Below are 20,273 nucleotides of genomic sequence, written 5' to 3'. Positions count from 1 at the left end.
AAGTGTTAAGAAAATGCATTCATATAAATGTTAAAACTTATTGCTGGCCTGTGGGAAGGGCTCTTCTTGGGTATTATGTTCGAAGTTGTTATGCTCTGAATATGCTTGTAACTAGGCCTACCAGCATTTACCTTACCAGACATTGCATAACAATAATTTCAGATCATTTTTTTCACGACAGGAGATAATTCTTGATAATTCTTGATTGACTTCCATTCAAAACACAGTAACACAGTACATGCACTGACGTTGTACTCTGACGGTACAATTCCAGGGCTTCGACTCCACATGAAATTGTATTGAATAAAATTCGAGAACCTCGTGCTACTTGGTGTATTGATGTTTTCTTATTTGGTAAAATACTTTATTTTTTAAGAATTGCTCTGGATATTATTTGTCCACATGAAAGTCATGACATTGTATTGGATATTTGCATGCCGAATTGAATCTTGTAAAAAGCACACAATGGAAATTGGTCATGTTAATATATATTATAACATAAATGTATATAAGTTATATTCCTCATTTGTGTTTAAGAATACACGTACGTACATATATATATATAGATACATTTATACATCAAATTCGCATGCGGGAGGAAAGACATTTCTCTTTAAAATGAAACACAAAATGTTCCAGTTGGGTGTTGTTTTGTTCTGTCAAAAACAACCCCGGGGCCCCCACGTGACAACAGAGTGACGTAAGGGAGTGACGTGACGCGGTGACGCAGTGACGTGTAGCTGGCGTCGCCTTGCCCTGATGCAGGGGGGTTTCCATCATGGCGTCGATGCAGGTAAGTTCCCAGCTGACAGCGATCCTATTTATTTTTAAATCACCCGGCCCGATTAGATTCCCATCGCGGAAGGCCGACCGCACCTTCTCAACCTGCGTTCTAAAGTCGACTTTTAGGAGCGATCCCGACGAAATAACACGTTTAATCGTGGATGTAAACCTGGGAGTTTACCCGATGGCTAAGAGCTAACAGCCTAGCATGACCACAGAGCCACGGCGAGCTAATGCTACTCAACCTGAGGAAAGCCCTACGGTGTCTTTTTACAAGGACATGTAATCATAACGTTTTAAACCAATACGCACAGGGTCGTGATTACAAGTGTTGGTCTTCATGGTTCGTGTCGTGGTGTAGCGTGTTATTCGACTGCTGGTGAATATTGATGTTAGCTGCTAGCACTAGAGGTTAGCCACTGACAACACAGTGCGCAGATTGGACAGCTCCAGCTTCCAGGTGGAGAGGTGCATCGATGGACTGACTCGAAATCAGAGATGAACCCGTGTCAAGGACATGTCTCTTAGACTGTTACCCTAAACAGGACATGCTGTTTTAAGGTTCATCGAATTCAAACCCATGTTCAGAATGATCCTGCTCTGTAGGGCAGCTTAAGCCCCGCCACCAACATAGTCTGCTTCCTGGATCTCTGTAGGGATGTCTTTTAATGCGTTTAAAATAACATGACACCGAAATAAAATGACATGCATGTACGTGCAACGATGGTTTGAAGCGTCGGTAGTCGTTCCGCGCTAATGGACATTGGAGAAGGTTTGTTTACAATGTGACTGTGGTGAACGGGGTGATCCCGAGTTCAGTGGAAGCCTGCTAGTGCTTGTCTTAGGCCTCTATGTAAATAATCATTTCTGAAAGCTATTTTATTTTCATTTTTATTGAATGGTTTAGCATTGGAGCGTGACTTCACCTCCGATGTACGTTTGTTTTCAACAGAAAAGGCTACAAAAGGAACTATTAGCTCTGCAAAATGATCCACCTCCTGGGATGACACTCAACGAAAAAAGTGTACAGAATACCATTACACAGTAAGTAATCCTCGGCATGTGGACAAAGAAAGTAATGGTTACCTGCACACATGGTACAAAATTAACTTACTGACCAAGCAATTGTTTTAATATGTAACCCTGACTTGTCTGCCAAATGATGAAGTCTATTCCTCATTGGCTGGAGGCAGGGGATAATTTTAGACCCTGGTTAACCAAACATTTATGTTTACAATATCATGTCGACTGCATTTAATGGTTAGGAGTCAGCCAGGAAGATGACCACTTTGAGTTATATAAAGGCCTCTATTGTTGACAGTTTTGGATGTGTCTGTCAAAATATAGCAATAGTTGTGTTGTAGTAGTAGTAGTAGTAGTAGTAGTAGTAGAGGCGGAGGTTTTAACATAGATTTACTTGGACAACTTCACTTTTGCAGCCATGACTTACGAGGAGGAATTGGGGTCATCCCAGTCATGGTCGTTCTACGCCTTCAGTGTCACTAGTCATCCTTATTAAATATTTATCTTGCCCGGCTGGAGGCTAGGGTAGCAAAGAACTAAGCCAACCTCTCCATTTGTCTCCCCGTGTCTCTCTGTCCCTATCAATCTCCAAAACAAAAGGATATATAACAATTCCTGTGAAATTGTCATGGATTTGCAGGCGTGCTGCTTTTGTGATTTTGGACCGTTAATTTGATAGTGTTTGGGTTTGAAAACACATGTTTACAAACTTTTTAGCTTGTGGAGCTGAAAAAGGGTTGTTGGGGTTTCTCTTAGACTCTGCATAACAAAGTCAAGGCTGTCAGGATTGTTTTTCCAAAGAGCATGGTGCATTGAACATGATTTACTGCGATCTTATAGACCAGTTTAGCTGGTTTTGTGTCTTGTGTCAATGGTCTGTGTTGCTCTTACAGTTGGAATGTTTTAAATATAGCAGCACCATCTTAAGGCTTGCAATTTATTTTCAGTGCTTTTTTTATACTTTTGTCAAAACGTTTGTTGGGATGACGATACCTTTCTAATGCTGCTCTAGTCTGAGAAAATGTATATAAATTGTATCGTAACAAAGAAGCAGATTAGGCCCAATCGCCAGTAGGGATGGGTCAGAATATTAGATTATTTGATTATTCGTTCCCGAGGGTCAAACCCGATTTTTAACATTTGGACCGTTAACATTTTTTCCCATTCAAATAAACAAGAATTAACGGACAGAACTAATGTTGGTTCTGTAGCACTATTAGTTGATTTTATTATTATTAATCATGTACAGAAAAGCTATATACACAATACACAAGCATAAATATTAATATATATATGAATACAACACAAACACTGATCACTGTTAAAGTGTTTTTGTTTTTTTGCATTTAAGATATGAAGTGATTTCTTGAATCGTGAATGTCGGCACACATCGAATAATCGATTATTCGTTCATACCACCCACTGATTATTCAACCATGAAAAATTTGAGTTATTCACATCCCTAATCGCCAGCCAAACCTGACATAGCCTCAGAACAAAAGACTAATCTTAATCCAATATTCTAGTTGGATGAACATTTTCTATCTGTTCACAACAGTTTGCCATCTACTTGGTCTAAATATCCCATGGGCCTAGTTTATCCCTTTACCTAGTTTATCCCTTTACAGTTGACAAGCTATGCAATAATTACACTTCAAAGCTGTCTCTATCGGACCTTTTAAAAATGTGGCACATGAGCTTGTAAATGATAGGGTAGGATGTTACAGTCCATTAACTTTAGGTGTAATATTGGAAAGGGTTACAGTTTGGTATTCGTATTTGGACAGTCTGTGGCTCTCACAAGACGCGAGCCATACCTTCAAACTCAATGGAGTCATACCTTCAAACTCAGCCTTTGGTTGGGACACCGCAAGAGACTCCAAGTCAATCATTTCAACCAACAGACTCTGCTGTAAGCACTGCCTTTTTGAAAAGCGATTGGTTTGTAGTTTACGGCCAAATGTGATGGATGGGACCGATGATTATGCCAGTAGCACTTGCAGTAAACTAATAATAACTGGGATCCCTTCCAAGATAAGGTTAGAAAGAATCTAGGTTCCAGCGCAGCAGATTTTAGTTGAGTTCATTTAAACTTGGCTTTAAACTCACACTGATAATGAGCTCAATTCTGGACCACAACCAGTATTGTGACAGTGTAGCATAATTATACCTCAGGTCATTTTCCATTGATCATGACAGCCTAGTTTGAAGTGTGTATGTGTGCTCAAGATTACCTTTGTGCTCGCCTTTCGTTTAGTGAACCATTTCACTGGTTTTAGGGAGACATTTCCGTACGTGTTTTTCTGTGTAGTGGATAGGGTCTGACATGACCTCGGCAGTATGCGTCAACAATGATATCTTTCTCTGAGCTTTCCTTCTGCTCCTAGGACAGTTTTTCTCCGACAGTGTCACCATAGTGCTCTGACACTGGAGTCCACAGGCGTAGATATGTTCAGATTCTGACATGACTAAATGATGAAGGACCTCACAGTTAATGTGAGGGGGGGGGGGGCGGGGGGGAATAAATAAAGAATCTAAAAAGATAATTTCTACTGAATGTAAATGCTCTCTTATCTGGAACGAGAGCCTGGCTGGAATGGCTAGGTCTGAACATTGTGTTTTTGCCCCCAATGTCCAGGGTTATGTTTATGTTTCCCACTATATTGCACTATATATTATTGAACTGCGGTTCTGTAAAGCAATTAACTGCTGGGATTTGCCCTTCTACAGTCAACATTGCAGTGTCTTTGTTGTCCTTTCATTGATTGAATGTCAACTGTCCTATTGGGGTTACTATTATTCCAAAATATGTATTTTTTAATGAGGGAATAGAGGATCAGAGCCCAGTAAGTGGAGCTGTGGTCACACCACAACCATCCCCTACACTGGGAGAGGTTTAATTGTCAATACTTGAAGAGCCTTGCTTTTGAGAAAGTCCACGGCTTGATTTTTTTTTTTGAATGAAATGGGACCATGTGAGGTCAGATACATACAACAATGTCAACATACGAGTAATATGTCATCAGTGACCCAAATATCAGTAATTTCCCATCCGTCTAATCACTGGAGTGTTGGGTCCTAAACAATGCGGCCTTTTGTCTATATCAAGGAAAGGACAGCATGATATGGCAGTGAGGTCTGAATACATCCTTAGATAAAAGGATTCAGGCTTCAGGGTTAGGCTAGCTTTATCGAAGGGGACAACATGTACCAAAAAGAAGTCAGAATACATTCTAGGGTCAACAGTCTTCTTAATGTTTACTTGTTTGATTACTATTTGACTAACAATGAGACGTTCCTTCCTTCCCTCTCCAAGGTGGATCGTAGATATGGAAGGGGCCTCCGGCACACTCTATGAAGGAGAGAAATTTCAGCTGCTTTTCAAATTCAGTAGTCGATATCCGTTTGATTCACCTCAGGTAAGGTGTGTGTGTGTGTGTGTGTGTGTGTGTGTGTGTGTGTGTGTGTGTGTGTGTGTGTGTGTGTGTGTGTGTGTGTGTGTGTGTGTGTGTGTGTGTGTGTGTGTGTGTGTGTGTGTGTGTGTGTGTGAATAAACCCTCTACTGTAGTGGTTGAACCTCTAAATGCCTTAACTGCGCACATCCACATCAACACTCCCAACACTAACAGTTTGACATCGTGTTCTGTGTGAAGGTCAGTAGCTCCTCCCCCTACAGTTAATTGGTTCCTTTAGCTCAGGGTTTTAATGCGATGGTGCTGTGGCCTGAAGCATTGCTGTAGGGTGAGCAGCCAATCCCAAAGAACTGCTCCACCCCCAGGATACCACTATATATATATATATATATATATATATATATATAATAAATAACCGCAGATATATCTTTATTTTCTATATTCCTGTGTGTGATATCACCCAAAGCGCACTCTCAGCTACAGTTTGCCCAGAGTACTTTCAGGACATTGCTCGGTTAACAGTCCATCTGTCTGATTTCCAACATCACAGCAGGGTACGCCACCATTTATATGTTTGCTACCATGATTACACGTGAGCGTAAAAATAAGACATCCATGAGTCGTGGACGACATAACAAGATGAGGAGCCGCTTTGCAGTCACGTACGTCGTCCGACGGTGTGACCTACAGCCGGGCCCTTTCCGACTCACAGTTATTTGATGACCGTAGTGTGGTCCTTTTAGTCCTGTTGGCCCAGAGCACATGAATCACATCCGCCCCCGGGACGCTTGCAACACCATTCCCGCCTCTGGAACATGGATTAATACATGGTGACTGACCGCAGCCCAGAACTTCCAGTACATTAGAGGGGAAAGGCTTAAATACCGACCCCTTATTCACATACAGCATGATTTCCAGCCTCAATAAATAGTTGGATGTGGTAGAGTGCATGGTACTACCTTGCTCTCTACACATCCCCCCCCCTACCCCCTCCGGGCACCATTGAAGATTATCAGTCAACCCACTCAAATAGCCTGTGCTATTTTGGGAGTGTAGCCTCCGTGTCTGTGGAGCCATGTCCTAATCTTTGTGTGTGTGTGTGTATGTGCGTGTGTGTGTGTGTGTGCACGTGTGTGTATGTGTGTGATGACTCGTAGCTTTTTTTTGTATTTTGGAAACTAGGGGTACATTCCTTTGCTTTATCCATTCACTCTCTGTTAAACTCCTCATATTTAACTCTTATTCTCTGACACCGTCTGCCCCACAGTCTGTGCTACGCTTAATTTCCTTTATCATTGAGCAATTATTTTCCCACGTTAATAAAAATAAATATCATATAATAATAAAATAGATCATGGAGCTGAATTGGACTGGTCACATGATTTTGGTTTCAAAAACCTTTCATTTGAATGAAGGTTGATTTTGTTGTAGGACGTGGCGGAGGTTATAGCCTTTTTGCATCCATAGTGGAAAACTACATCCATGTGGCTATAATTATGCTATCTGTTGTATCATTAGATCATTATTCTCAATAGCAGTTGGCGCTAGTGTCCAATGTTTACTTGCTATGCGATATGTGAATATAGGTTGCTTTTGGAAACAAAATAGTGGACTTTACCTCTGCCCTCTAATGTTTGAGCTCCTCCCATCCCATAATACCTATACCGACGTATGTGCACGGCAAACATAACCAGCAATAAAATGTACATTTCTTTGTTGCGTGTATTTGTTCTCCCACAACCCTAAGGTTAACCCTAACCTTATAAAACCAAATGTCAAGACAAGCCACTTGACCGGTTAATGGTGCAGCTCATTGATTTACATTTCTTTCTTAGGTCATGTTCACAGGAGAGAATATACCTGTCCACCCCCATGTGTACAGCAACGGGCACATCTGCCTGTCTATTCTTACAGAAGACTGGTCACCAGCTCTCTCAGTGCAATCAGTTTGTCTAAGTATAATCAGCATGTTGTCCAGCTGTAAAGAAAAGGTAAGGGACTCAAAACGGCGCTATGGGGAACACCTTTGGTGATTCCTTGCAGCTCTATTGTTGTGTTGCTATGAGCGTTTGGGAAGGTTTAAGAACTGCTATTCTAAAAACTTGTATGTGTTTCTTCTATAGAGACGGCCGCCTGATAACTCCTTTTATGTAAGAACTTGTAACAAAAATCCAAAGAAAACAAAATGGTGGTATCATGGTGAGTATGTTTTTGAATCAAATGTAAACCTATAAGTAAACTATAAGCAGCAAGCGGTAATTTAAACTTTTTTGTTTGTCTTTCTCCACAGATGATACATGCTAATGTAAACAAAACCCTTTGTAATAATCCTAGAAGAAAGAAGTCCTACTGACCTAAAAAAAAAAAGCACTTTTTAATCATTCAGTCTTTGAACTCTGACTTTTGACTGGAGAGGTGGACACCAAGCGCTGGACTCTCTTGACTGCATTTCCCGCCATGGGAAGTTGGATGCATGTTTTAGCTGGTTGTAATATATAGAGGAAAATAAAATAAGGAACGTTTATATGCACCCCGGTGGATCGTTCTTTGCAAAAAGATGGTAATGCAGCCAGCAAGGTGGAGTGGTAGTGAGATTATTATAATTCCTGTTTTAAGATTATTCTTGTTACTTTTTGTATGTTTGTGTATGGGTTCATTACGAGGAGTTTTTTTCTTTTTTTCTTTGTGCAATAACAAACGATGGATGCATGCTTGGGCCTACAACAAGAAATCCAAATCTAATCATTTTACAGACAGGATCTGACTATCGTAACCCCAAGAAATGTTTTTCATAATTTTCTTTTCAGCTTTTTGATTATATGCACTGTGAAATTATGTCGAAGACAAGGCACACAAGTTGTATATTTTATTCTGTTTACAGCGACACTTTAAGCTGCCTCAGTTAAAATGTTTATAGCAACTCCATCATGGGTATGTTTTAAGTTTTTTCCCTGTCCAACCAAATCAAGATTCCGATCGAGACCCGTTGACTAATCAATGTTGGTTACACTATGATCTAAGTGCAAACATAAAGCAGACGTCCCCTGTTCCCTTCAGAGAGATGGAGGCTGAACTCATGCAATCGTTCAGTGGTCCAGCGTACAAGATCTGCAGCAACACCAACTTCCATGTACTGAATGTCTGTAAGAGAACATGGTCACTTGAATATTTTTTTTATTTTTTATGATACTTTTGGTTTTCTAAGATTTACTGCTTTAATCTTCTGAATTGTCTTTTTGATTTTAGATCATTTTCCTTTTTTGTTCCTTTTTTTTTGTTTTAATACTACTACTACTTTGGGAAGGTGGGGTGGGCCGTGGTGTTTTTGAGGGCTCCGTAAAGCTTTGAATTGCTTATTTATGTTATTTAATTTATGATCAGTTTTGATCTCCAGAATGGTAGTGAGTGATAAGAGTAGTCTGTAGGAATCTCAAAAGGCTCAGCTTTTCGTGATTTTCCCCTGGTCAGAGTGATGGCTCAGGTAATTTTTTCAATAAAGAGATCACCTCTAAAAAGATTCCTATCAGATATTTTGAAGTTAACTATATTTTCACCCAAAGAGACTGTTACATTGTAAAATTCTAACATGTCTGAAACTATTTTGTGTGTGTATATAAGTCTTTAGGTTGTTTGATGTGACATTAAGTTCTATTTGACTAGCAGAATAGCGCATTTTTTCTTTGATTCCTTTTGAAATATAAGTCACATCTCTTACTAATTAGGTGTACAGCCATTGCAGACATTGCTGTTTTAATAAAAAAAATGACCTATAGTTTTCCTGAGGTGATGCATGCGAATTGAACCTACTTGTTTAATTTGATTCTTTCTGGCACCAGATATTGCAAGAACCATGACTATAGAGCGTACCTGGGCAGATCATGTAATGGATCTCTGCTGCAGTGGATATATACGGCTCTTTCATTCAAACTGAAGTCACTCCATTCCTTTATAGTCCTTCATCAGGGAATACTTGAACTGTTTCATCTTGGGATTTGTTTGAACTGCTATTAACTTTCCTGGGTCTAGTTCAATTGAATCTTCAATGCATCTTGAGTGAATGTGATTAGAAAAGAAATGGTAGAAAGGGGATGACCATGATGCTATCCTAAAAACTATATTGATAACCTAGATTTCTATTTAACCAATGACTTGTTTTGTATTAGCTTCATTAGTAGTGCTCTCGATGCAGCTTAGGGTGTGCTGTGAGAAATGGAGACGGGGATGAAATGATTGTAAATACAGTCACAGTGGCATTAGTGGGGCAGGGATGCAACAAGTTTCTGTTTAATGAGCAGTATAGATCCATGGAGATTACATTTTTGTGAGAGAGGTGACAAGGGTCCATCTGTCTCTTGTCATTTCCACCAACTATCCCAGTACCCCTCGTCCGTCCCCAACACACACAGCCCCATTTCACTGTAGTTTGGATTCTTAGCTTGCTGCTTGTAGTGAGTGATCAACACTAATGGGGATGTACTTTACGTTTTGTTTTTTGGGATGTGCAAGTTCCATGTAATAGGTGCCTGTTCATTTTCATAATCAATAAAAAGCAAGGATTCACTTTTAATTCATTATTTTTACAATGTTATAGTCCGCCTCTGTTGGGATTCACAGAATTTGTATTTTTTTGCAGCATCTATGTTGGTTTATTACATTATTTAAAGGGACTTGTGTTTTCTTTAACTAACATAGTGCCACATTACTTGAATTCAATTTTTTTCATGATATATTTAATGTAAAATTAAATATGGCTGGATATGTGTCGAGTATAGAGGTTCTGTGACCACAACATTCTCTTTGGACCTTATTTATTTTTTATGTTTTAATCAACATAAATATATTCATATGTTGAAATGTCACTGCTTATTTAATCGACATCTATACTTTAAATTGTATTTGTATAGCCCTTAATCTTAATACCGTTTCAAAGGGCTTAACAGGACATATATTTATGACGTTTATTATTTATTTACGTTGATGTGTTACTTTTGTTGTCTGCACACTAATAGTCTTTACAGGATTTGTAAAGATCAACTCTCAGGACCACCTAAAATCAAACCATGACATATGATAAACTACTGGATGAAATAATAATATATGTAATAATGGCGCCATCTGTTGACATTTAAAAGCTTTAACAATCTATTTTATCTTTGATTACAGAAATTGAAATGCAAGTTAAAAAAAGGATTCCAAGATTTAAAATGATGTATTGATGGAAAATGTCGAATATTTAACGCCTACACTGTTGCCGACGTACAGGGTAATATATAAAATCGAACATATCATAAGTGCAATCATTTATATGAATACTTTTCCAGGGTGAATGAATTACATCGAATGAATAAAACTATTATGACAGCTGACAATTATATTTTCATATAACTTATTCTATAGATATTTGATGTTTACCATCCATTATTTATAATAATTATAAATCCTTAAAAAATAAATCCTGAGCAATTGCCCAAAAATGTAAACTTTTGATCTCCTTGCATGGGATTTTTATTTTTTTTATAATCATTGAATTCCAACAATTGATCAACATCTGAACATTAATTGATAAACACTAATGTACAATTGAAAATGTTGGAAATTATCATTCCCAATCCCAACCTTCAAACTGGTGCTGTGGGAGCAAGACGAGACCAAACCATCCCTAGCTTTACGGCGGGTTGAAACATTTGTTTCAAAGTCTAAAATAACGCCGTTTCACATGGTGCTATTTCATTCCAACGACAACATAAATCTAAACCAGAAATGTATCGATGAAACGTGATCTTTATCTATTTTAACACTAGCGGAACCGTTTACCCACCCCTAAAAACGATGTCACTTGGTACGCTCCCCGGTCCATCCAGTTCTCTTTAGTGTTTGCCAATGTTGGAGGTGTAACTGGGGTCCGGCCCTGGATAAAGGTAACAATATACCTTCAAGTGTTTATCCGCATGTGTCGGATAGTCAATTGATTCTACCTTAAAGGGTCGTCTGTCCAGATATGTGTCTGCATTGCAACGAAAACCCCTCAGACTGTGGTGGTGATGGGGTGATCGGGAGATGCTAGCCACAGGGGTACACGGCAGATCAGCCATTACGCTGAGTTTGACAGAGTCTAACATCTTGGCAAGAAATGCATCAGCTACTGCGAGGTGTCAGCCAGGAGTGTCAGAACTCGCTTCTACAAAAAATGCATGTTTCACCATTCTTTGTTTGGGTTTTCGGAGCTGACATGCATGAAATAACGGAGGCTAATTTGCTAACCTCAGTTAGCTGCCTGCTAATCTGGACTCTCGTTAGCACCCTGGATGTTGATGTTGGCTCCGGAGAGGGGGAGACTGCTCCATTAAACAACATACCACGTATAACCTAACGTTATATCACGTGATTACCACTTGTCGGACTGAAATGTCAAGTGTCAGTGCAGGCTTCCAGTTTGAACACCGGCTGGAAGTGATCTTGCTAACATTTGGGTTGACTATGAGTTGGCCCTTGGGATCCTGCAATGCATCCATAGTTGGCTTGACGTGAGGATGCACAGCACTGTGCAGCCGCAGGACACTGACATCTGGAATGACAGGCTGCTTGCATTAGGCGTCTGAACCCCTATGGTCCAAATCACTTGATGTCATTCGGGTGGACATGCCAATGCCGTCTTAAATGTCTTAGTGCAGGAGCCAGTGGGAATCTGTTGGAGCTGCAAACCCTAACAGAAGCCATAATATAAAGTGTGTTAATGTTATAATGTTTGCATAAGCAGTGTGTCTCTGTCATCTACGATGTATGGGTTATTACTGACATTTTGAATGCATAACCTGGTTGTGTGTCTGTTCTTAAGAAATAAATCTTTTTTTTTCATCTGGATAATGTTGAATGGACCTGGAGGTACACACACAGTGGCTGTTTCTATGAAACTAAATGAAGCAATTCAAAACGATCATCTCTTCATATTCATATCTTACAAAAACAACTTATTTGATGTGCTATACTGTAGTAACTGCAGGTAAAATGCAGACATTCTAAAAGTCCTGATGAGCTGTCACGTGAGACACCTGTCTTAATTCCTTTGTAAACCTAATGTTGTCATGTTTATAAACACTTTTTCTACATTGTTCTACACACTCAGACTCAAATGCTATATTTACGTAATGATCCACTTGATCTCGTCATTGCATGCACTCATTGTGGAGTCTCTCTCTCTGTCTCTTTCTCTCTTGCTGTCTCTCTGCCCGGTTAACAATAATTTAATTAAGTATATCATAATGGTCGCACAGGTATCCCCCTCAATTTGGTTTCCAGGGAGCTTAACAAGTAGTATTATCGTAGTAGTATCTTAGTGAAGTCCAAGCTGCTTTTCATTTTGTTCCCTTCCATTAAACTACACCCCCCCCCCCCCCCCCCCCCCCCCCCCATCCCATCCGTTCCTCAGCGCGTCACAACAATGAGCCCTGATGTCTAACACGCCTCCGATGTCTGTGGTCTAAATCCTCCTGCGTTGATTCGTCCCGTTCCAGGAATAGAGCATGGCTCAAGTGAAAGTGCAGACCTCAGCACCCCTGGCTGGTCCTGGCCTCTCCCCCACCGGAGTGCCCCCCGCGGCCATGGCCAGCCCTGGATCCCTGGGTCTGCAGCAGCCCTCCGTCAATGGCACAGGCCCGGCCCCCACACCTGGCTGCCTCGCTCCTTCAGTCGGATACGGGGACCACCCTGTGTCTGCCTCATCACCAGGTGGTAGTAGACCCCCTCCATGTGGAAGAACAACAAATATATATATTTTTTATTTTATTTCACCTTTCTTTAACCAGGAAAAGGTCCCATTGAGTTACAATAACTCTTCTCCCAGGGAGTCCTGGCCAAGACAGGCGGCAAAAAGTTTCAGAATACACAAAAGACAAGACAAGGCCACACACTACACCACAAATGACACACTACACACACTAGACTAATGCTAGACATTACACTTATTATCAAGCTAAGGTAAAAACAAGATAATACAAACAGACAGCTGAAAAAGGCATCAGGTTAAAAAACAGTTGCCAGGGTTGATAATATACAACAATGGAGGGACTTGTGTTGTGGTACAGTTAGATGGTAATCGTTGGGCCAAGACAAGCATGTGCATAATTGTTATTTCTAAAAAGGTTATTTGACAAACCAGTTATTTATTCACAATGCAATTATTCTGTCTACAGCTGTGTACGTCTGCAAACATGTCAAATGTGTTTTGAGGAAAAGCATTCTTCTGAGCAGGATAGTTCAGCGAGGGACCAGAGTGAATTTGACTCCTAGCCAGGAAAGCATTGAGTTAGATTCCCCCTGTCCACAGAAAAAAGCGTCTGTAATGGTGAAATAAATGGACAAGTAAGTCATCTCATTTAGAGTTGTTTAGTTGCCTAAAATGCAGGGATGTAACGGTATGAAAATTTAACCTCACGGTAACAAAATTATTAACAGTGTTTATTATATTTATTTATATATTATATTATCAAAAGTGCAACTTTTAACATCAAAGGAACAAGGGTTCAGCATGTAAACAGCTTATTTGTCAGGAACATTTACAGTAGTGCAGGTTTAATCCAAACATTCAAGACATAAAGAACAATATGTAAACAATTACTCGCTCTCCGTCTCCCGCCGACACTTCCTCCGCAGATCGCCGTGACAGCGACCTCCTCCTCTTCTCCGCCTTCACCCGCTCAACCCCCGGCTACAACCGATAGCGGGAGTTGTTTTGTACTTTGACTCTTGTGTATAAATACTACTTCGACCAGTGGTGGAGCCAGACTTTTTCAAGGGGATGGCAAGAGGGTGGCCGAGGCTTTTATAGGGGGGTCCATATTGAATTGTTGGTGGGGGGGGGGGGGGGGGGGGGGGTGCGAACGCGATTGTCGACGGGGGGGTGGGGGAGGCGAGCGCGATTGTCAACGGGGGTCGATCGCGATTGTCAACGGGGGGGTCTGACGCGGGAGGGGTTGCACCTGGGGTGGCCAATCGGGTGGCCGGGGCCACTGACTACGACGACGGTGACTACCACTAAAGACAGAGAGTTGGTTAATTTCCCCGCACATCAGGCTTGAGGGAAGCCCAGGCTGATCGTCCGCTGAACTTCTATATATAACAGAGTTAGTAACTGAATTAATAAAAGTAACTAGTTACCAGGGAAAGTAATTATTTGCGTTACTGTAAAAAAAAAAAATATATAGCTTTGTAGATGCGTGTGTCGTTGTGGGATGCTTCATTAAATTAGAGTTGCTTACAACGGGCGTCGACAAAGTCTTTGCTCCTGGCAATAATGTTCACTTTACATGCACGTTCTTGCTTTTGACCTCAATGAATTTGAAGTAGTGCTTATATCTCCACCTTGAAAATGCCAACTTTTCATCGGATTGCTCCGGACTCGCCATTTCTACTGCTTCATCGAATCTGTTTGGTGTTTGTGTGTTCGTGTGTGCGTGTGCGCGTGTGCGTGTGGCACGTGTATCCTGACTTGTGTGTAAAAACACTGGCTCCGATTGGCTACCATGAAACATGACTCTGCCTTAGCCAATCATAATCGCTTATCTCTTTGTTAAACCAGCCGGTCTCCTCACTAGCAGTTTGTGTGTGCTTTAGGTAACGCCGTTATTTTTTCAGTAACGGGGTAATAAACGGCGTTATTACAAACACTGCTCGGATGAAGCGCTGGGAAGGATTTAAGCAGACGGTTTCCACACCGCGGGAGCGGTTATCCACTGAGATAATAGTTTTATTTGAAATGAAAATGGTAATTGTTATTGACAACATTTTTATCGGGGTTTACCGTTACACCGGTAACCGTTACATCCCTGTATCGGCGAGTACGGAAGTCTACCCGCGGTGTTATGCTGTGTTCGTTAACGGTCGGAGGTGAAAGGTCGGCACGCGTCATCCTTGATCCACGTGCGCTCGAGCTACCAAGTCGGAAAAACATGGATGCTTTACTAAAAGAATACAAATGTATTATTGTAATCATAGATTATAAATGTAAACGAAGTGAAATGACTATACATTGCCGTCATCGTAAGAGAACCCTTCAATAAGAACGAGTGCTGTTAGTAGTTACAATGCTAGATGCTGTATCGGTATATACTCGGCATCGGCCGATACTCAAGTTCAGGAATCGAAATTGGTATTGCAGAAGAAAAAATGGTATGGGAACATCTGTAATCTAATTTCCGTCTGTGTCTTTCCCTATGCCAGGCCCGCCCCAGGAAAACATGGCAAACCCTAAAGAGAAAACTCCAATGTGTTTGGTGAATGAGTTAGCCCGTTTCAATAGGATCCAGCCGCAGTACAAGCTCCTGAACGAGAGAGGACCTGCACACGCCAAGGTGGGACCATGACGTCACACTTTTATTTTGAAGCACACATTGCTCCATGCATGTATCCGTCCAATGTCCTGCCAGGGATTGATTTCACATAGGTAGACCCCAGCAAGTGCTGTGTATATCTTTTATAAATAGTGCATGCAAATACTACTACTACACATCAGTAGTACTAATGTTAATTAGTGTTAATTATGCAACACATTGTGTAATATTTATTATGGTACGAATATTAGTAGTTATGCTATCTTAATCTTGCCTGTCTAGGCAGAGCACACACTGATCACATGATACAACTATGGGGAAATGACTAGAGTGCACTAGAGCAATGGAAGCTTGATACAATCATTAACCATCTCTGAAACTCTAACAAAACAAACGTCTAACTTTGCTTGATAAACACATAGTATAGTATCATGCAAGATTACTTTTTCCCTAGTTCTTGGTCTTGTGCTCAAGTGAACAAATGTTGGCCACAATATCAGGCCTTTCAAAATCAATTAATAACATAGTTATGTTAATGAATAAGTACATTGTTTCAATACACTTGTTTGAGGCACATTCGTCAGGGTCTAATCACCGCCTAATAATCTAATCTAATCACCCCCCCTCCCCCCCCTCCTCTCCCTCTGCAGGTGTTCACCGTGCAGCTGTCCCTGGGGGACCAGGTTTGGGAGGCGGAGGGCACCAGCATCAAGAAGGCCCAGCACACCACCGCCTCCACCGCACTGACTGACAGCGTGCTGCCCAGGCCCGCGGCCCGATCCCCCAAAGTGGACATCAACAGCAACCCAGGTACTGGAGTATTGTAGTAGGCCTTTGTTGTAGCAGTAGCAAATTCTTAAATTCAAACAAAGTGGAGTCGCTTAGCTTGTTTATATTTGTGTTTTGTACTTCCACCAATGCCATAACAAGCGGTGAAAAATGCAGTGAGATTTAATTTGCAACGGGCTCCGGCCATTACGGCTACAGGAGGCTTGCCAGCACCCCATGGCCTTTACACAAGCCAATATCTTAATTTAACTAATGACTTGGGAGGCAAAGACCATTTAAAAGGATCGGCAGTCAACGCCACAACTGAAATCTACCGTTCTGGTAAACAGTAAAATCCTGACTGTAGTCAACCAGAGAGATTTCCTACTTTTTCAAACCGGTCCCAGTATGTTTATAACTTATTGCACCTTATTACATTACAGCAATATCTCCAAGCGGTACACCAATGATTAGCATATTAACATTTAATCACATCACTTACTGGTTGAGGGTTTCAAATATTGTTTCCCCAATTCTCTGCTGCACAATTGGGCTGAACCACCACCATCCCCTCCACCACCACCACCACCACCCCCTCCTCCACTACCTCCACCACCATCCCCTCCACCACCACCACCACCACCACCCCCTCCTCCACCACCTCCACCACCGCCCCCTCCACCACCACCACCCCCTCCATCACCACCACCTTCCCCTCCACCACCACCCCCACCTCCACTACCACCACCTCCCTCACCACCACCTACTTCCCACAGCACTCCCAAGTTCAGAGACCCCAACAGAGAGCTGTCTAATTAAAAGTCTTAATTTGCCAGCGTCTGTTTTATCCATGACCAAGTTTCTGCCACCAGCCTCCCCCCCCCCCCCCCCCGGCCTCTCCGACACCTCTCTGGGCTTCAGGCCGTGGGGTCACTGTAGTTATGAAGCGCCTGCTGTCCACTGGATGCAGTGGGATTAAATGCTGCCCTGTGATAGGTTATTCAACATCAAAGGCCGTGGCGAAGGGGAGGGGCACCACGCTGACCACCAGACGGAGCCAAGTCAGCCAAACCGCCGTTTCGCAGGGGAATAATAAAGTGGAAATGTTTATTTATTTCCTGTGTCGCCGACTTGAATTACACAGCTTGTCACATTAAAAAAACTGCCATTTTAATTTTAATTAAAATTGGCCACAAGCAAAAGAGGAATTATTTGATTATATATTTTAATGAATATATTTCCCTTTAAACTCTTTCATATTTTTCTTCCCTTGAAGTGGAATGGATGATTTTTATCGTAACCCTAACAATTATTCACTGGGATTGAACCTTACTATTGGCTTGCTTTAAAACTGCTTATATGTACTTTGTAACACCCCCCCCCCCCCCCCCCGACGCACACAGGCAGTATAACCCCCACGGTGGAGCTGAACGGCCTGGCCATGAAGAGAGGGGAGCCTGCTATCTACCGGCCTCTGGACCCCAAGCCCATGCCCAACTACCGGGCCAACTACAACTTCAGAGGGATGTTCAACCAAAGGTACCCCTCTCCCCCGTCCAATAAAGCTGTTGGCTCTCTGCTGAGCCCAGAAAGCCATGCTGGCTGTCCATTACTGCAGCAAGTGTCAGGGGTCGGCTTAGCTTAGGCGGTAGAGCAGGTTGACTTGTAACCGGAAGGTTGCTAGTTCGATCCCCGGCTCCTCCTAGTGTCGATGTGTCCCTGAGCAAGACACTTAACCCTAACTGCTCCTGACGAGCTGGCTGTCGTCTTGCATGGTTGACTCTGCCGTCGCTGTGTATTAACCGTTGTAGGTCGCTTTGGATAAAAGCGTCTAATAAATGCCCTAAATGTAAATGTAAAGTGTCTCTTGGCTGCTTTACACATCGTGGCGTCGGTGCATCCTGCCACTGATTTGTATTAATGTTTCAGATCCAGAACAGCCGTATATAGTTTTGAACCAGCAGTCTAACCGTGGCCCAAACTGTTTTTTTTGATTCTCTAAAACGTCTCCAGTGCACTCCACTGGCTGTTTAATCCCGGTAATGTCTAGTGACTATGTAAGGCAGCGTGGGCCGGGCTTTGATCTCCCCAGCCCCAGATGGGGGTGTCAGGACTCGGCCTTTACATGTGTTCACAATGGATGAGCGCGCTGCCCTCCCTGGGTCCCAGCGCGCTCACTCTCTGTCAGCTCCTTTTATTCGCCGGCTTCAGTGGAGCTATCCAACCGTTTCAGAGACTCCATAAAAACGCCACGGCGTCTCGACAAATGAATCCCGATCCCTTTGGTGAAGGAATGCGGCTCCGCGTCATTTTTTTACCCCTCGGAGAGACTTCCTTGAAGCCTTAAAGCCTTTAGGCTGACACGTTTCCCATCAGGTGCTGGGGCTAGTACACTAGTGTTTTATTTAAGTGGTGAAATGTTAAGGGATACTTTATTTTTCGATAGCCTAAGGAAGATTGACAGAGATGATGCGAGGTGGTTAGGTTGACTTGGTTTTCAGTTGGGCAGTTTTTTTTCTTGTTGGCCTTTGGTAGTGATGAGTTATGTATGAGTGTGTGAGTATGAAGTCTGTGTGAAGAACTTTTTTTGGTATTCTCATGTTTTCCCATTTTAATGAAATTCATATATATGATGAATTTTTAAGATGTTCTATACTTTTGAAAACATTTTGGGATGAAAGTGTCATAGCACAATGATTACCACCAGGTGGTACTACAATGCTAAAATTAAACAAAACTATATTATACTTTGTTGCATTTATAATATTAATAATAGTGTATGTTGGATTATTTGGCCTTTGTAGAAAAGCAAGGAGCTAAGTGATTAACAAAGTGTGTAGTAATTAAGTCATAAATATATATTTTAATTATTTTTTTTTTTATTACTTTAAGTCCTGTGAAAATTGGATTAACAAAGGTGATATCAGTCTAAACTATTAAATATTGAGGCTTACCAGACTGCAGAAGTAGTGAGTATTTGTTATGTTATGTAAGGTGTAACTTCATGTTATCTAATGTAAACCGATGTTCATTGTACACCCTAGAGGGCAGTGTTTCCCTGTCTCTCCCGACATAAACCTGTCCTTGTTTTGTAAGGTGATGGAGCACCCATTTTGTAACGGTCATTGTGTGATTATTATTAATGCAGGCAGGCTTATATATAATAACTTAATCTCAATGAGGGATTGAACACCTCTTCTTTCTCTTTGTACTTGAAGCAATGACATTGGATGAAAAGGCAGCACATGACGCAACTCATTAAAAGAGAGTCTTGCATCTGTTGCTGTGTGTCCTTATGCAAGTTATGAAACGGACAACCATAGCTAATCCTATCAAATGTAAGGAGGTCCTGCTGTCATGCGGTGCATTCTTCAATTTGTTACAACTTAAACTGTTTTACGAGTGACTCCCTGAATCTAATTTATTTTATTAGGCCAAGCCAACCCTTGGCCTTCCCCCGATCATCGTCTTGCGCTTGAATTATGCAGACACAGAGTCCCTCGTCAGTCCCCGACGAGGGACTGACAAAGGACCCGTGTTGTTATTCGAAGGACAAATCTGTTCTCCAGCCAGAGTCTGTCAGAGGACGGAGCAGCGATGGCCGAGGCGACGCTGCTTTGTCTCGTTACATCACTTTGGTGCAGGGGCTTGTCACCTTGAGAGAGAGGGAGAGAGAGGGAGAGAGCGGGAGAGAGCGGAAGAGAGAGGGAGAGAGAGAGAGCGGGCAAGAGAGAGAGAGAGGGAGAGGTGAGCTCTGCCAAAATCAGAACGCAGAGAGGTAGCCGGGAATCCTTTTTACTTTGCATTCCAAGGTCAGGCGGTCCCGTCTCAGACGAGAGCCCGCCATCCTTCACACGCAAAGAGCCCCCCCGGCTAAGTGAGAGGAGGAGGGGCGGGGGGCAGGCCAAGCCGGTGGGGGGGGGATCTGCATCCCCGTCTTCCCCCTGACAGCGGAGTGGCG

At 42.0% G+C, this 20,273-nt stretch overlaps 2 protein-coding genes across 3 annotated transcripts; both read left to right on the top strand.

Moving 5' to 3' along the window:
• Window positions 1-771: 771 nt before the first annotated feature.
• Window positions 772-9,786, top strand: ube2wb (ubiquitin conjugating enzyme E2 Wb). Its single transcript, XM_084474864.1, has 6 exons — window positions 772-793; window positions 1,736-1,827; window positions 5,123-5,225; window positions 7,055-7,210; window positions 7,343-7,418; window positions 7,510-9,786. The coding sequence occupies exons 1-6, from the start codon at window positions 779-781 to the stop codon at window positions 7,521-7,523; spliced, it is 456 nt and encodes a 151-aa protein (XP_084330990.1). The 5' UTR covers window positions 772-778; the 3' UTR covers window positions 7,524-9,786.
• A 1,279-nt stretch (window positions 9,787-11,065) lies between these two features.
• On the top strand, window positions 11,066-18,045 carry stau2 (staufen double-stranded RNA binding protein 2). Of its 2 annotated transcripts, none has more exons than XM_084475111.1 (5): window positions 11,066-11,137; window positions 12,731-12,947; window positions 15,435-15,565; window positions 16,195-16,354; window positions 17,716-18,045. In XM_084475111.1, the coding sequence occupies exons 2-5, from the start codon at window positions 12,740-12,742 to the stop codon at window positions 17,955-17,957; spliced, it is 741 nt and encodes a 246-aa protein (XP_084331237.1). In that variant the 5' UTR covers window positions 11,066-11,137; window positions 12,731-12,739; the 3' UTR covers window positions 17,958-18,045. The 2 variants fall into 2 exon arrangements, with proteins under 2 accessions (XP_084331237.1, XP_084331238.1); XM_084475112.1 differs by having other exon boundaries at window positions 12,731-12,944; window positions 17,716-18,025.
• Window positions 18,046-20,273: the final 2,228 nt, after the last annotated feature.

Source organism: Micromesistius poutassou (assembly GCF_964030765.1).
Source record: "Micromesistius poutassou genome assembly, chromosome: 11".
NCBI classification, from domain to species: domain Eukaryota; kingdom Metazoa; phylum Chordata; class Actinopteri; order Gadiformes; family Gadidae; genus Micromesistius; species Micromesistius poutassou.
Note: the sequence above shows the minus strand (reverse complement) of the source record. Positions and strands in the feature narration are given on the sequence as shown.

Coding starts and splice junctions, on each gene's coding strand:
- ube2wb (XM_084474864.1), top strand. Junction 1,828..5,122: donor GTACAGAATACCATTACACA/GTAAGTAATCCT, acceptor TCCCTCTCCAAG/GTGGATCGTAGATATGGAAG. Junction 5,226..7,054: donor ATCCGTTTGATTCACCTCAG/GTAAGGTGTGTG, acceptor TTTCTTTCTTAG/GTCATGTTCACAGGAGAGAA.
- stau2 (XM_084475111.1), top strand. CDS start 12,740: ATGGCTCAAGTGAAAGTGCAGACCTCAGCACCCCTGGCTGGTCCTGGC. Junction 12,948..15,434: donor GTCTGCCTCATCACCAGGTG/GTAGTAGACCCC, acceptor TCCCTATGCCAG/GCCCGCCCCAGGAAAACATG. Junction 16,355..17,715: donor GGACATCAACAGCAACCCAG/GTACTGGAGTAT, acceptor CGACGCACACAG/GCAGTATAACCCCCACGGTG.